At 38.7% G+C, this 17,188-nt stretch overlaps 1 protein-coding gene across 1 annotated transcript in view; it reads left to right on the forward strand.

The window, feature by feature from the left end:
• The window catches only part of Fbxo8 (F-box protein 8), a 41,552-nt gene that overhangs the window by 3,014 nt on the left and 21,350 nt on the right, over nt 1-17,188 (forward strand). Inside the window, exons 2-3 of the mRNA XM_021169668.2 lie at nt 10,606-10,942; nt 15,315-15,441. Of these exons, the coding sequence (XP_021025327.1) occupies nt 10,614-10,942; nt 15,315-15,441 (456 nt within the window). The 5' untranslated portion in view covers nt 10,606-10,613. The remainder of the gene's footprint in view (nt 1-10,605; nt 10,943-15,314; nt 15,442-17,188) is intronic.

Below are 17,188 nucleotides of genomic sequence, written 5' to 3' on the forward strand. Positions count from 1 at the left end.
GCCCCCTTGATTGTCCTGCACCACTGGCACCAGCTTCATTCTATACACTTGATTGCACTTCACCAGTACAGCTTTTGCTGACTAGCCTTAAAAGCTTGTTGGGAGCAAAAGATTCTCGCTTCATGTTTGTTATGGCACTATTTCGACTATGACCCAATATAAAATTGTCCATGCTTCTTCCCATGTTTGACAGGTACTGGGAATCCTTATTTATTTGCAAAATGTTATCCAACTTTATGGGCACAAAACAGATATACACAGTTCAAGTTTGAGCAATGAATTTAAGGTGCTTAGTTCTAGAATTATCCATTTACACGTTCTTCCAGAATAGAGTGCATATAGAATTGTTTAAACATTTAAATGAAGAAGCCAGCTTTAAGAAGTAAACCACACTTAGCCTTTCTGCCCATACTGCTTAGTTATTTATAGATGTGGTGGGGGTGGAGAAACAAGTGACAGGAACCTCAGATACTAAATAAACTCACCACTTTTACCATCTTTCCCTGGTATTCAAGTTTTGGTAATTTTCCTCTTTTGTTTTTACACAATCATGGAATTGTCTTTCAAGTTTTCAATTGTGGTAAAGCAATGCACACAAAATAAAATTTATCAGTTTATTCAGTTAAAAATGTACCAGTCAATGATATGCAATATATTTATAGTGGCTAGTGACTATCTCCACTATCTACCTCCATAATTACTTACATTTTTTTATACAGCTAAAAGTGTATGTCCATCAACCACCCCTTCCCTACTCCCTTCACCAGGTCCTGACAATCCTATTCTATGTCTATGATTTTGTCTACACTAAGTATTTCACATAAGCAGTATCATGTCTATTGTCTTTATGTAGTATTGAAATGTTAGCAATATTGAGTTCTCTGGTTCATGGGTAGGAATGTATTTCTATTTATTTCCCTCTCACTTCCAGCAGCAGTGCTTGTACCTTTCACTGTACAAGTCCCCAGTCACCTGACTGATTAAATTAATTCCTAAATATTGTATTCTTGCAAATGAAATTATCTTCTTTAATTTCCTGTTCAGATTGTTCATTACTGTATAGAAATACAACTAATCTTTTCTGCTGACCTAGCCTACTGTCTTTTTCCTGAAGTCATTTGTTAATTATATGGTGTTTTGTTTTGTTTTTGACACAAAAACACAGCTCTCACTTCAAAGAGGATAAAAGATAGTTATTCTGGAGCTAAACATGACTCCATATCTGAGAACATGGCTTCAGGTTGTTCCAACTACTGTGTTCCAACCTTAACATTTTTTGACGTTTTTATAACCGCAGAACAGAAGAAAGTCTGGATCAAGGCCCTTTTCAAATAGAGGATAGAAGTATGAGGAAGGTGGGCTGTAAGAAATCAGGAAAATCTCTGCCACAGGTTTCAGTTGTTATCTGATACATGCTTAGCATTTTGGTTGGTGAAGTTTGTTACTCTATTAAGTTAATACACCCCAAAAAGCTGTATGTGACAGTCATAAGGATGTTAGGTCAGACACAGTGAGCAATGGATGGCTACTGGGGATTAAAAATAGTTCAAGATAATTTGATTCTGAATATCTACATTCCAGCTGTCCATAAACACAAAGTTCCAATCAGTCAGTGTTGAAAGAGAATCATTAACATGTGTGTGACTTTTGTGTGTGTGTGTGAATTTCAGTTCTGTTTTACTTTGGTTTTGCAGAATCTTTAGTGCTTTCTACACTATGTAAGGTCATATCTGCTAACTGAGATAGTTTTACTTTTTGTTCCCTACTTGGATGCCTTACATTTCTTTATTAATTGCAGGAAACAAACAAACAAAAAACATGTATAGCTGAAAGAGATTTGTGGTATCAAGCTCAGAACCTTTATTTTAACCAAATACTGTGAGAAAACTGAGACTTCAAGGTTTTATGAGACTTGCCTGGTTCTCACAATTTGTTATGGAAGAAGCCTAAAGTCATGTCATTTCTGACTCTCTCCCTAGCTCAGATCACCCTCAGTGTTTTGTTTTAATACTTTAGGTGATGTGCATTGAGAGGTAGGCAAGAATGTGCCATCGTCCTGGGTGCTCATATAGCTGTGCAGGGTAAATAATAATTCTGTCAAAGAAGAACCAAGTTTTTGAAACTGGTATCTGTGAGCAATATGACACAGTAATTGTATGTACAAGTTAAAACAACATCATGTTTGGGTCAAAGCAAACTGAAGAAGTTGAATAAACCTAAAGTTCTCAGATTTGTGGTTATGTTGGCATAACATGTTTTCATGTTCTTACATACATTTAAATGCTATTTTGCTAGCATTTATAGGAAGAAATTAGAGGTGGGGGTGAGGGTAGCGGCAACCTTTAGAAAACAAGGCAATATTGTAAATCTTTTTGGATTAAAGCGACCCACAAATGGTATGCCTTTTAGTAAAAAAACAAAAAAAAGCCTGCTCTTTCAGGGCCAGATCTCTAAGTTTAATGAGTGGGGCTTTTATGTGTTTCATGTGCCTTGTGACCTCTTAGTGCTTAGCTGTTTCCCTTTTCTCTTTAGAAAGACCACCTTGTGGAATGACCTTCCTTCATTTCTCTGAACTGTGGACTCTAAATTTTAGGACTGTGCTTGGTTATCAGGTGTTTCTTTAAAAAAAAAAATATGTTACTGGTCTACTCTAAACAACTTTGGTGGTCTATTTGTCTATTTTTGCGGGTGTCCAGACATAAATTATTGGCTGCCAATCTGATTCTGAGTGCCTCACTGAAAGTATTTTCTCTCAGACTCTCACACGTTCTTTCTCCATTAATACCACTTCATGACACCTGAAGATTTTAAGACCTAAAATAGTGAAACATGAAGTTGTTATGGTCTGTTTGAGAAAAGCTCTCTAAAACAAAACAAAACAAAAAAACAAAAAACAAAAAAAAACCCAATATGTGAATTTTCTTTAATAATTACTTAAAATTTAAATCTCTAAAATTGAATCGGATCTGTATTTTAAACATAGTATGTTAGCACTTTATCTGAGTTAGTATATTTATATACAAATTATACTTCCACTATTGAGATGTAAAACATAGTGAAATAAATTAGCATCATATGATGAGAATTTACATGAAATTCACATGAAATGGTTTGTCAGTCATCACATATGTATAACTTAACACAGCTTAGAAAGAACTTTATGGAATCAGATTGCCTGAGGACAAAATAAATCATTAGAATCTGAGTTTGAGAGACTCTTCTATTCCTATTGTTCCTGTTGGCCTCTGTATAGATTTTGACTGGAATCTCAAAGGATGGAGCCTCAACTGAAAAATGCCTACCTAACATCCAGTAGTTGTGGAGGATCCAGATGCAGTGCAGGGCATTTTCTTAATTAGTGAGTGATCTAAGAGGACCCAGCCTCTGTGTGTGTGTGTGTGTGTGTGTGTGTGTGTGTGTGTGTGTGTGTGTGTGTGTGTGTGTGTGTGTGTGTGTGTGTGTGTGTGTGAGGGAGAGAGAGAGAGAGAGAGAGAGAGAGAGAGAGATCAGTCAAAATGGCATCTTTTTTTTTTTTTTTAATGTAGCCATATACTGGAAGTAAATGTGTAGAAAACGGGGTCCTCTGGGGGGCATGCCCAGCTGCACTGAGCTGCATGCTGTCCCCAGAGTACCATTGTCCAGCCACAGCCCTCCTGGACTTCACCAAGCCTTCTGTACCAGGAACATCCAGGTTAGACCCTTTCCCGCCCAATCCGCTGCCCAGCGGATCCCCTGGGGCATGCCAATCTGCAAGAGCTAATTGCCCTGTAATGTTTTCTAGGTCTGAGAATTCCTATATTTTCTGAGACTTACTTTTATTTATGTATATGGGCATCTTATCTGTATGTATGTCTATGCATTGACCCTTGAAGATGATTGTGAGAATTAAGGTGTAATGATATATACAAGTTTTGAGTGGTTATTACAGAATGGTAAATAAACTGATTTATAGCACTGAAACAATATAATTGGTTAATGTTTATTTTGAGTATTACATAAATGTTCCAGCTATACTATGAACAAAAGGAAGGCAACAAGACAAGACCAGAGCATCTAAGAATTAACTCTCCACATCCAAAAAATACCTGGGATATATATTTTTTCTTTTTTCTGTAAAAGTTTTCCTCTGACTTTGGGGGCGGGGGCAATTATTCTTATGGTCAAAGAGAGCAATTAAAGAGCTCTTCAAAAGGACCAGAGTTGAGGTTCCAGCACCCATGTCTGGTAGGGGATTTGATGCTCCCCTCTGGTCTCTTGGGCACCTGCATATATTACATGCATACACATACTAATTCATTAATGTTTCTCATTGGAGAGTAACTCTGCTAATTCTCTACCAAATTCCATTCTAGATTTATTGATAGTTGTACCTTGCTTTTTTTTTCTCTGAAGGTTATGAAATGACTTCTAGCTTCATTATTCCTTGTCTTTATTGGGGATTATAATATTGAAAAAAGCATTCTCTTCTATTTTATTTATATTTTCATTAGTCACTTATATAGATTTGTAGGTTTTTTAATATTAATATAATATAATCCATGATTTCCCTTCATACTTTATATCCAAATTGTCCAACATCTGCCCATTAGGCACACAATCAAGTTAATTCCAAGGTTCCCTTTTCAAAGTATTATAATTGCTTTTGTTATAGTTTGCCTTTAGTTAACTCAGTCCATCTTTAAGAAATACTGCCACACACAGCAGTTATGGCATACACTTTTAATCCCAACAAGGCTAACCTGGTCTACAGAGTGACTTCCAGGACAGCCAGGGATATATAGAGAAACTATGTCTGGGAGGCAAATGTTATTGGTAGTTTTTAAGGAAATACCAAGTAGCCTGGAAAGGTGAAACTTGAAAGATGAACTTTTTCATAGTAGCTTCATCTTCTGGAAGTGCAAGCAGCTCCCAAGAATGTGCAGTATATAGAGTGGATTTGTAATTATAGGGGTGGACCCTGAAGCTTCTTGACTGACCATCCTTGTCAAAATCCATAAGCTTCAGCTTCAGCATCGTTAACTAAAGGTGAAGAGCAATCAAGGACTTCAGACCTCCATGTGCAAATGTATACACACACATCCAAAATAAACCTCCCAATACACCAATATACACAGAAAACTGTTAAGCTTTACTGAAAAGTCACTGAATACAAAAACTTGTATGATGTTGTGTATGTGTTTTGGTAATACTTTAATGACTTCACATTAGATTGTTGTGAAAATAAATTGTTGATGACCTAAGATGTACAGACCCCAATAAGGCTGATGGTCTTTACTTTTGGGTGGGCTGTTTGGTAACTATTGTGCATAAAAGGATGTAGTTTTGATTATGTGTATGTGTTCTATGTCTATGTGAGGTAATGTGCATGTGTGTTCAGGTGCCCACAGAAGCCAAAATATCAGATCCCACCAAGATGGAGTGCAGGCTGTTGTGGGCTGCCCAGTGTGGCTGCTAGGAACTTAACTCAGGTTCTGGGCAAGGCCAGTACATGCTCTTAACTGCTGGATCTTATCTCCAGGCCCCAAAGGAGGATCTTTTCTATTCTTATTGTACAGGTAAGGAAACAGTGACCCAGAGAAATTAACCCCCTGCTTTCCATTTTTCATCTCACCCTGAATTGTTCTCCTTTTTTGTGTGTGTTTTTGAGTCCTCCACCTTTTTGTCATTTTTAGGACATATACGTTTCTGCTTCCTTATCTGCAGTATTCTAAACTAATCTATCTCTTTTAAAATAATATTTTAATAACTCTTTGAGTTTTCCTACATGTGTACAATGTATTTTGGTCATAGCCATCTACTGTTACCTTACTTTGGATCGCCCTAGTTCCTGTCATGACCCCAGTGGCTTGAGTCACCTACCAGTGGCTATGTCTTCAAAGGAGTGTAGCCTTTCCCCTTTTCAAACATGTGTTGATATACTCTGTATATGTTTCATTTCATACGTGTTTATATGTGTGTTTTATATTTGTATGAGTACGTTAGGATGTGTGTGGGTGTGCCTTTGTCATTACATATAGACAACTTGTAAGAGTCATTTCTCTTTTTCTATCATGTGGATCCTGGGAATCCAGCATGGATCATCAGTCTGTGCCTTTAGGGGCTAAGCCATTTCATATGCTGTTCATTTTTGAAGACAGCTTTAGCTAATTGAGCTTATGGATTACAATATTTTATGGATTAAAATATTGAAATATTTTTCAAAAGTTTTCTTTGTTTTCAAATCCATCTTAAATCTTGTTTCTATTTATGTCAGCCCAGCTACTCTACTATAACAACATAGAAATTTGGGAGCACATCATCAAATTGAAATGTAAGAAATGTTAATAAAGAAACCAAAATATAAAAATCTTATGATAAAGTTAATTAAAAACAGCCATGTTTCAGTCTCGATGACATGTTCCCAGAGTGTTCACAGTCACTCAGCAGCCATGAGAGTAAGATTCCAGAATTCCCTGTCCATTACTCTAATGTATACATGTATTCTGAACTGAATATGAGTTAGTTTACTCTTAAACCAGAAATGTATATAATGTCTCTGAGAGACACACAGTACTTGATAATGTAAGCTGTAAGTAGTAACTAAGGACCTGATAGTCAGTTGTGGTTGCATAATTTTAGGAGACCACACATTACTGCACCACATTCATTTACCTATTTGCCCATTGCCTGAACCTAACCTTTCATTTTCCACAGAGCAGTGGTTGAATATTCACCATTTCAGTGTTTATAACAACTGTATAGAAGGCACTGCCATGAAAATGAGAAGTAACTTCTATATACATGGAAACTAGCCTGTACTACAAGAATATTTTTAAGATAGAACTATCTTTTTTCCTTAGTACATATAAATAGCCAGCTGTAATTTTATCACAGTAACTCATATTTACACTAAAACTCATGTTTGCAAGTATTTTAAAAAAATGTGACTTTCAGTTTGAAATTCTTGCATCTGCGGGCCTCCTACACCTACCTCTCTCTGGCCTTCTATTTTGGTCGGGATGACGTGGCTTTGGAGGCCTTGGCCACTTCTTCTGCTAATTGGCCAAGGATAAGTTCGAGGGCGCCTCCTCAAGTTGTAGAACGATCTTGGAGGCCGTGCACTCGTCATGTGCTGAAGGCATCTCCAGATAGATGAATGGGGTAAAACCCAGAAGGCCATGGAAGCTACCTTGGCCCTGGAGAAGAACCTGAACCAGGCCCTCTTGGATCTGCATGCCCTGGGTTCTGCCTGCACAGACCCTCATCTCTGTGACTTCTTGGAAAGCTACTTCCTGGATAAGGAGGTGAAGCTCATGAAGAAGATGGGCAACCACCTGACCAGCCTCCATAGGCTGGCAGGGACACAACCGGCACAGACTGGAGTGTTTCAGACATCTCTGGGCAAGTATCTCTTTGATCAGCTCACTCTCAAGCACGACTATGAGGCGTCTGTGCCTTCCACGGGGCTCCCTCCTCTGCTCTGCACCAGCCTGCCTCAGAACCTCCACCTGAATGAACCTCTCAAGCCACTAGGCAGCTTTGTAACCGTCCTGGAGCCTCTCCCTAGTCTTTGATCAAATAAATATAAAGCTTTTGAAACAGGGAGAAAAAAAAAAAAAGAGTTGTAAGTGCTCATTACAGCTGAGCCATTACCAGTTTCTTTTACTTTAATTTTTAAAATTATTTATTTACATTTCAAATGTTAGCCCTTTTCCCTGTCCCCCCTCCGTGAGCCCATGAGCCCCTACTCTATCACCCCTCCCCTTCACCTCTAAAAGATTGCTCCCCCACTCCCCCACTCCCACCTCACCCCTCTAGAATCTCCCTTCTCTGGGGCATCAAGCAATGAGTAACCACTGAGGTACACACAAGGCAGTCCTCAGCTACATATGTAGCAGGGGCCAAGGTTCAGCCCATGTATGCACTTCAGTTGATGGCTTTGTCCCTGGGAGCTCTGAGGGATCCAGTTAGTTCGTGCTGTTGTTCTTCCTATGGGGTTGCCATCCCCTTTAGCTCCTTCAATCCTTCCCCTAACTCTTCCATAGGGATCCGTAACCTCTGTTCAATGGTTGGCTGTATCTGCATCTTCTCAGTCAGGTGCTGATAGAGTCTCTGAGAGGACAGCCATGCTAGGCTCCTGTCTACAAGCACAACATGGCATCAGCAATAGTGTTAGGGTTTGGTGCCTGTGCATGGAATGGATCCCAAGTTGGGCAGGTCTCTGGGTGGCCTTTCCTCCAGTCTCTGCTCCATTTTTCCCCCCTGCATTTGCTTTAGGCAGGAATAATTCTGGGTCAAAATTTTTGAGATGGGTGGGTGTCCCCATCCCTCCACTGGGGCCCTGCCTATCTACTAGAGGTGGTCTCTTCAGGTTTCATCTCCCCACTATTGGGCACTTTGGCTAAGGTCATTCCTATTGGGTCCTGAGAGCCCCTCACATCCCTGGTGTCTGACTTTCTAGAGATCCCATGCCCGCCATCCCCTACCCCACTCTGCTGCATATTTCTATTCATTCTCCTGGCCCCTCTGGACTTCTCCCCTGTCTTCCCCCATACCTGATCTTGCCCCCGTTTTTCCCTTCCCCTCCCACCCTCTGTCTCTCATGATTATTTTGTTTCACCTTCTAAGTGTGGATTGAAGGATCCACACTTGGGCCTTCTTTCTTGTTAAACTTCATATGGTCTGTGAGTTGTATCATGGATATTCTGAACTTTTTGGCTAATATACACTTATCAGTGAGTACATACCATGCATGCCCTTTTGGGTCTGGGTTACCTCACTCAGGATGATACTTTCTAGTTCCATCCATTTACCTGCAAAATTCATGATGTCCTTGTTTTATAACTGAGTGGTATTCCATTTTGTAAATATACTACATTTTCTGTATCTGTTCTTTGGTTCAGGGACAATTGGGTTGTTTCCAGCTTCTGACTATTACAAATAAGGCTATTATGAACATAGTTGCAATAGATATAAATATATATATATATATATATATATACACATATACATATATATGTGTGTGTGCATATATATGTATATATACATATATATACACATGTATATATATATAAATATAAATATATATACATACAGAGAAAGAGAGAGAGATAGAGAGAGAGAGAGGTAAACAGACAGGTTATTTAATCCATAACCTCAATTTTTGTCCCAATAATAACCACAAACTTAGTAAATATACATGTGACTTCTTTTTAATTAAGAAAATAATGTTCTCTACATTTTTGAAGTTCTTCTGGATGCTGAAGTTATTTCTAGGACCTTTCCATAGTGGTATCTAGTGGTTTGTTTCATTTGTTTAACAGGGGTGGATTTTTTTCTTTCTGTGTTCCATCTATGGTTCAAATCATACCAAGAAAATCATGTCACTATTTTACTGACTTCATGTGAAAATCAGTATTCTTTTTCTAAAATTTTGGAATAGTTCAGATTAGTGAAACAAGAATATTTTGTTTGAAAGAGATTCCTGAAAGTAATTATTTGTATTAAATAGTCTTCCTGATTTAGTTTTTTGTTTCCTCGGTTTATTTTCTCAGGAAAAACTTCTAGCTTTGAAAGTAATATCAAGTAAGTTTAGGCCAGTCATTTTCTAAATATTTGTGCATGGGGGATCCAGGATATTTAACAGCTGCTCCGACAGGTGACAAGTAGGTGGCGGAGACGAACACACCTTCTTATATCTTTTCCCAGGTGTGTTGGACAAATCCACAGGGCTATTTGGAGAAGAGTTGAAAAATTACTCTAAATTACATTTTTATTTTTAAGCAGCCATGAAACCAAATAGGCAGTTATTGCTGAGAAATTTATTCTAGGTGTCTAATTTATAAGGTTTGAATTAGACTTCAGGGCCTGTGTTACATTTTATTACTGTCTACAGCCTAAGTGTAGACTGGCAGGAATTAAATGGAAAGCCTGCATCACAGCTATTATGCATCTGGGAGTTTGGTTAAAAGGGACTAGCTTAGCTGAGCCTGAGTTGTGATAAAAAGCAGGGTCTGGAGGCTGCTTAACTGAGTCCTGGGCTCCAATCAGAGCTGGATTTAATACTAGCCCATAAGTTTGAGTAAATGCAACTTGTGTTTTCAGGACATCAGCAACTTAATTCCCACTACATGAACAAATGATTATGTTACTTGTGAATTTTAAGTCTTTAGCAAGCAAGCTCGTGGAGAGGCCATGAGCAAATGAGGTATTTAAACTTCTCTTCCAAGTGCTCCATTTGAAGCATCCCAGCTCTTCCTTATAATACCCTGCAGCTAGCTCGCTTGCTCTCTCTTTTGGTTTTTTGAGACAGGGTTTCTCTGTATAGCCCTGGCTGTCCTGGAATTCACTTTGTAGACCAGGCTGGCCTCGAGCTCAGAAATCCGCCTGCCTCTGCCTCCCGAGTGCTGGGATTAAAGGCGTGCGCCACCATGCTCAGCACCCTGCAGCTCTCTTAGCTGCTGAGCTATTACCAGTCTCTTCTAAAGTGGATTGTTTTCTTTTTGATATTATGATTTAATGAGAACTTTTAATTCCAATAAACATGTTTTGTGTCAGATTTGTTATACCTCTGGGAAAGATGGTTTGTTGCTTTGTCACCCTTACTACTCTCTGGCCTTCTCTCAGGCTTGCAGATGGGTCAAGGACTCTGGAGAGTGGCCAGAAACCATCATCTCCAACAGGAAGCCTACAGTGAGACAGGCTACCTCAGCAGAGAACAGAGCAGGAGAGTGGCTTCAAGCAACATTTCTCACACCAGCCACCGGAAACAAGCCCAAGGAGGCATCGATATCTATCATCTTCTGAAGGCAAGGAAGTCTAAAGAACAGGAGGGGTTCATAAACTTGGAAATGCTGCCTCCTGAGCTGAGCTTCACCATCTTATCCTACCTGAATGCAACTGACCTTTGCTTAGCTTCCTGTGTTTGGCAAGACCTCGCTAATGATGAACTTCTCTGGCAAGGGTAAGATAAACTCACCAATAGTTAACTAAGATCCCTATCCAGTTTAATCTTCTTTTCATAGCACGTATGCACTGTGAAATAATTTCTTTTAATATGAGCTTACAGTGTTTGCTAGCATCAGTTTTTAAATTATGACAATTTCACCTCTGCTTTTTCTAAACTCCTTTCATCACTGAAAGCAGGTGAACATTGGAAAAGCATGACAGACGGTTTGTTACATAAATCTTAACAGCTGTTGCACCAGTGTCGATTTAAACCATACTCTGAGCTCTTGTGAAACAGTGGTTTTCTTAATCTCATTTATTCCTAAACAGCCATGATGTGGGTTCTTCCTTCTTTTTCAGTCTTGAAAATGCTACCAATTAGAAGAATCACTGGATTTCAGATTTTCTAGTATTCTTTCCCAAAACTTAAGTCCCATCTTAAAGTAGCCTTTATAATGATAAAGAACTTATCAATAGTAGTAGTATACCTAGACTGGGAAGTTAATTGACAGATTTGATAAATTAATTGAAATTACCAAATTCCAATGGAAGTATATTTTCAGTAGCAGCATTTCTGATTTGATCTTCCTAAGGTCTCCAGATTGTAGTATAAAAGTATTTATTGTCAGCTAATATACATAAACAACCTGTTTTATTGTTTGTGGCCTTGTCTTTCTGTGTGAGTACAAATTCTTATAGCATTATTTAAAATAAATGAGTTTTTAATAATTGAACTATTATAAAAGATTAGAATAATATTTTACACCTGGCTTATTCTTGGTCATCTTTTTCCCTCACATCTTAGCGTTTTCCACAAATAATTTGTGGTTTTTTGCTTCATTGTTCATTTGTTTGTAGCCCAGACTGACTTCAAAGTCCTGGAACTCCTGCTTCAGCCTCTCATTCATTGCTAGAGCTGCAGGTGAACACCACCATACCTAGCTGATTTAGTCTGAAAATGTTTTTATGAGAGCTTTAAAGACATTTAAATATATTAAAATACATTTTCAGTATTTTTGTCTTAATGTGCTCTAATAGATTCCAGAACTTTGAGGCATTTCACTAAATACTTTAGCTTTCAAATGCTAAGCAATACATCTGTATAAATTTGAGACACATGATCCTATGCTACAGAAAATAGTTTATTAAGAGATACAGTCCTTATTCAAGGTTGAATAAAATTTTAACAGCTGCACGTCTTTGTAGTAGTGAAGAGTCATGGCTTTGGAACAGCATCTTAAGCATGCTTAGCATCACAGCATTTGATGTTCATAGTTGTGGAATGGCGCTGTGTTTAATTTGTTGTTTATGTATTCTTTTTTGGGAAAAAAAAAAGACAAGTCTCCTTTACCAACATTTACTGTTACTTCAAAGTTGGCATGGACTTAATAGGTCCCAGCTAGCTTAACACTGCAAGCTCTGAGTAAGACTTATATCTAGGTGGTACAGGAATGTATATTAGTTGCGTGTGTTTTGGAGACTTTTTAAAAATTTTCATTAGTTAATTTATTTATTCACTTTACATTTCGATAGAAGCCCTGACCTCTCCTTCTACCCCCCCACCCCCAATAGCCCTTCCCCTATTCCTCCCTTCCCTTCTCCTCTGAGAAGGGGGTGGCCCCCTAGCTACCAACCCACCCTGGCACATCTAGTCACTGCAGGACTAGGGGCATCCTTGCATCCTCTCCCACTGAGACAAGGCAGCCTCGTCAGAGGAAAGAATAGGAGTCACAAGCAGGCAACAGAGTCAAGCACTGCCCCTGCTCCAGTTGTTAGGGAACCCAAATGAAGACCAAACTGTACATATGGTATGTATGGGTGGGAACCTACCTAGGTCCAGCCTATGTGTGCTCTTTGGTTGGTACTTCAGTCCAGGTTAGTTGAATCTATTGGTCTTCTGGTGGAATCCCTATCCCCTCCAGTGTTGGGGCCAGCCTGCGGCTCTCATGTCTGGGTTCGAGCCTGGGAGGCAGCCTGGAGCTGAAAGAGAAGAGGGAACCTAGGCAGGTTGAGAAGTAATGGAACCGAGACATGCTAGTCTGCTCAAGGTTCAAATGTTTAATGGCGGATGTGCTTTATAAAGGAGTGGGGAGGCCCATTCCCGCCAGTTCATCCTTGGAGCCCAGCTGCAGGTGACCACATGCAGGATAGGGTGTAGTCTCTGGAATAGCTAGTTGGACTCCCAGCAGGTAGCAGTGACAGTGGCTGAACAGTAGAGTGATCTAGGGAGGCATGCTCCACCCTAGGTAATCTCCTTAGTGGCAGCAAAGTTGAGGTCTGGTTCAGCCTGCTTCAGGTTGGGGGTGGGGGAGGGGGGTAGGTTACACTCCAGTCCGCACAATTCTTCCCCCAACTCTTCCACAAGACTCCCCGAGCTCTGTCTAATGTTTAGCTATGGGTCTCTGCATCTGTTTTGGTCAGCTGGTTGGTGGAGCCTCTCAGAGTACAGTTATACGAGAAGCCTGTCTGCAAGAGTAACAGAGTTTCATTAGTAGTGTCAGAGATTGGCACTTGCCCATGGGATGGGTCTCAAGTTGGGCCAGTCATTAGGCATCCATTTCCAAAGTCTCTGTCCTGTACATCTTGTCAGAACAAATTTTGAGTCGCAGGTTTTGTGGGTGGGTTGGTGTCCTTATCCCTCCACTGAGAGTCCTGCCTGGTTAAAAGAGGTGGCCACTTCAGGCTCCATATCCTAGCCCCACTGCTAGGAGTCTCAGTTAGAGTCACCCTCATAAGACCCCTTGGAGTCTCCCCCATCCCAGGTCTCTGGCATGTCCTAGAGATTCTTACCCACCTTCGGCTGCCACTGATTTCCGTTCACTCACAAGGCCCTCTCTACCTGGTCTCCATACTCCTGATCCACCTCCCCCATACACCTTTATTCCCCTCCCTATCCCCTCTCTCACCCAGTTCCCTTCCTCCACTGACTATTTCCCCTTCTGAGTGAGATTCAAGCATCCTCCCTTGGGTTCTCCTTGTTATTTGGCTTCTTTAGCTATGTGGGAAATTTAGCATGGGTATCCTGTACTTTATGGCTAATATTCACATATCAGTGAGTACATACATATCCTTTTGGGAATGGGTTACCTCACTCAGGATGATATTCTCAAGTTCCATCCATTTGCCCACAGAATTCATGATGTTTTTGTTTTTAATAGCTGAGTAGTGTTATATTGTATAAATGAACCATATTTTCTTTCTAGAATGTGCCCAGTCCTGTAGTGACTTGATGTGCCTGGAGAAGTTAGTACAAAGGATGCCCTCCCCTGTCTCAAAGGAGAAGGGGAAGGGGACATGGAGGGGGGGGGGGCTCTGTGATCCAGATAAATAGTGAATAAATTAATTAATAACCATTAAATAAATAAATTTAGAACCATAATTTTTTGTTGTTACTGAGGGGCATCTGGGTTGTTTCCAGTTTCTGGCTATTACGAATAAAGCTGTTATGAACATAGGAGAGAAAGTGTCCTTGGGTATGGTGGGACATTTTTTGTATATATGCCCAAGAGTGGGTCTTGAGGTAGAACTATTCCCAACTCTCTGAGAAACCGTCAAATTGATTTCCAGAGTGATTGTACAAGTTTGTGTACAGCAATGGAGGAGTGTTTGTGATCTTGCTTGTCACAGTTTCTTGTGTGGTCCACCGACGTCAGAGAACTGTTGACAGGATTGAACAAGCCAGTGCATTTAAAACCCTGAACATAGTGACTGTAATTTAGTAATCTCTTAAGTGATTGTCATCTATCATTGATCTTATTCTTGATTGCTTGTGCTTAACTTCAGATAGTATTCAGGAATAAGATTAATCTCTGTGAGTGAAATTCTTAAGGGCTACCAAAAATGCTAATTGTATCCATTCTATTATATTCTATGAAACCAGACTTTTTAAAATAAAAGTTTGTTTACTGTTCTAGAGGCAGTGGGACCTGGGAGGGTGAAGGTTAAACATGAAGGTTAAACCCTTAAGTCTTAAGGAACAATCAGTTTTATTCAGTGTCAGACAGTTTATACTCTAAGTACTAAGAATAACCATATGAGTGAGGGATTGAGTCACAAGGACAAGCCTTATGTGGAAAAACATGTTTTTTCCACATAGGCATCTAAATAAATAACAATAGTAGCTATAATGAATAATCTGATGTAAATTCACTTCTATCTGCTATCCTTGGGAGGAGCCCAAAGCATATTCCAAGAGCAATTCCATGTTTTTGAAGAAAGCAAGGTCACTAAGACTCTTGTTTCCTTTATATGAAAGCATTCAAAATTTCCTTCACATGATTCCAGTCTTAGATAGTAATTTTGTGTCATTTCAGAATTTTATTGTGTGAATGTATGCCCTCTCTTAGGGAATATAGTAACTTTTGTCATATTTTCTTTTATGTTTACAGGTTGTGTAAATCCACATGGGGTCACTGCTCTATATACAATAAGAACCCACCTTTAGGATTTTCTTTTAGAAAATTGTATATGCAGCTAGATGAGGGAAGCCTCACCTTTAATGCCAACCCAGAGGAGGTAAGTGGAGAACAGGGTTATCTATCTGCCTCAGGTGCACGCGTATGATCCTGCTGCTGCCTTCTAATAGTGTAACCTTTAGGGGAAATTCAAAGTAACTGAACATGCCTTTCCAATCTCTGAAAGACCAAGCCTCTGGTTACTGTTAGATGGCATAGTCTCTTTTGTCTGCCTTCCCTGGTTATATTCTAACCTGTCTATCTGCTAACCCTGTATGGCAGTATTCTTGAGGCATATACTTTACTTTGCCGGTCTGATACATATTATCAGGGAGTATAAACTTTTGTTAATGAGAGCACTCATGTAATATGTTCATCAACTTATATCTGCAGCATTATCTTCCCATGTACTCTATCAGGTAGTGAGGTACTTGTATTAGAGATAATCCCAGAAAACATCATCTTAGTGTCCTGTATCAAAATGCTGACTGGTAATAACTTTACCTGGCAAGATGGCTCAGTAGGAAAGGAGCTTGCTATTCAAGTCTGCAGCCTGAATTCAATCCTCAGAAACCATATAAAGGTGAAAGGAGAAAACAGACTACGAAATTGCCTTCTAACTTACACACTACTTGTATTGTGGCACAAACACATACATGTATATTAATATAATAATAATTTGATATTAAAAATATAATTTCATGTTTCCTAAAACCTCTTCTTGGTTATGTTGTTTAATTGTTTTATAATATTTAAAAGTGATAAAAATGTAAAGAAAACTTTTCCTTCGACTTTTTTCTAATCTTATTTTAATGTATCTTGGAAAAAAAGAGTTTTACAAATGCTTCCACAGCTACTGGACTTGCCTTCAGATCTCAATGGAAATGATATTACTTGAGAGTTACTGCTTCTCATGCATTGTTTTCTGTGGAAACATTAACTAGAACTACTTTAACTTAATAGTTATTTTTAAATAATTACCATCTGTTAAAAAGTTACTAATAATTATTTAAGTCGGGAGCTGGAAAGATAGTTCAGTTATTAAGAGCACTGGCTGTACTTCTAAAGGTCCTGAGTTTAATTTCCAGCAACCACAGGGTGGTTCACAACCATCTGTAATGGGATCCGATACACTTTTTGTCTGATGCCCTCCTCTGTCATGCAGGCATACATGCAGATAGAGTATTCATATACATTTCATATATGTAAAATACATACTAAATAAATAAATAGATCGATAAATCTCTTTAAAAGGGAAAAAATAATTGAACTATGCAGCCAAGTTCTAAAATTATCTTAATTTTGTTATAAGTAGGAAAGAGTTTCTACCGGCTTTTAAATTTTAAGCTTAAATCTAATCTATTGTTCTTATAGCTATGAATGAAGTAATGCAGTGAGAATACATCTTTAAATAAATTGATTTTCACTTACTACGAATACTTTCCTTGTCAAATTTTTCTTGCACAATTATAAAGCTAAATACCATTTTTAAACATATACTTTATCATTTAATCATTACAAATATAACAAATGGTTCATTATAAAACCTACTATAGTATTCACATTCAGATAACAATTATCTTTTCTTTTTTTCTTACAAATGATTTAAAACAGATGAAACTCTAATGCCTTTTCTAGTTGTTCTTGTTATTTTGGGATTTTTGAGACAGTGTCTTTTAAAGACCAGGCTTGTCTTGAATTTACTGTAATGTTTCAGGCTGACCTTAAACTTCCTGCTTTAGTTTCTGAAATGCTGAGACTATAGATAGTGTGCCACCATGCCAAAAAAAAAAAAAAAAAAAAAAAAA

Source organism: Mus caroli, chromosome 8, assembly GCF_900094665.2.
Source record: "Mus caroli chromosome 8, CAROLI_EIJ_v1.1, whole genome shotgun sequence".
Lineage (NCBI taxonomy): Eukaryota > Metazoa > Chordata > Mammalia > Rodentia > Muridae > Mus > Mus caroli.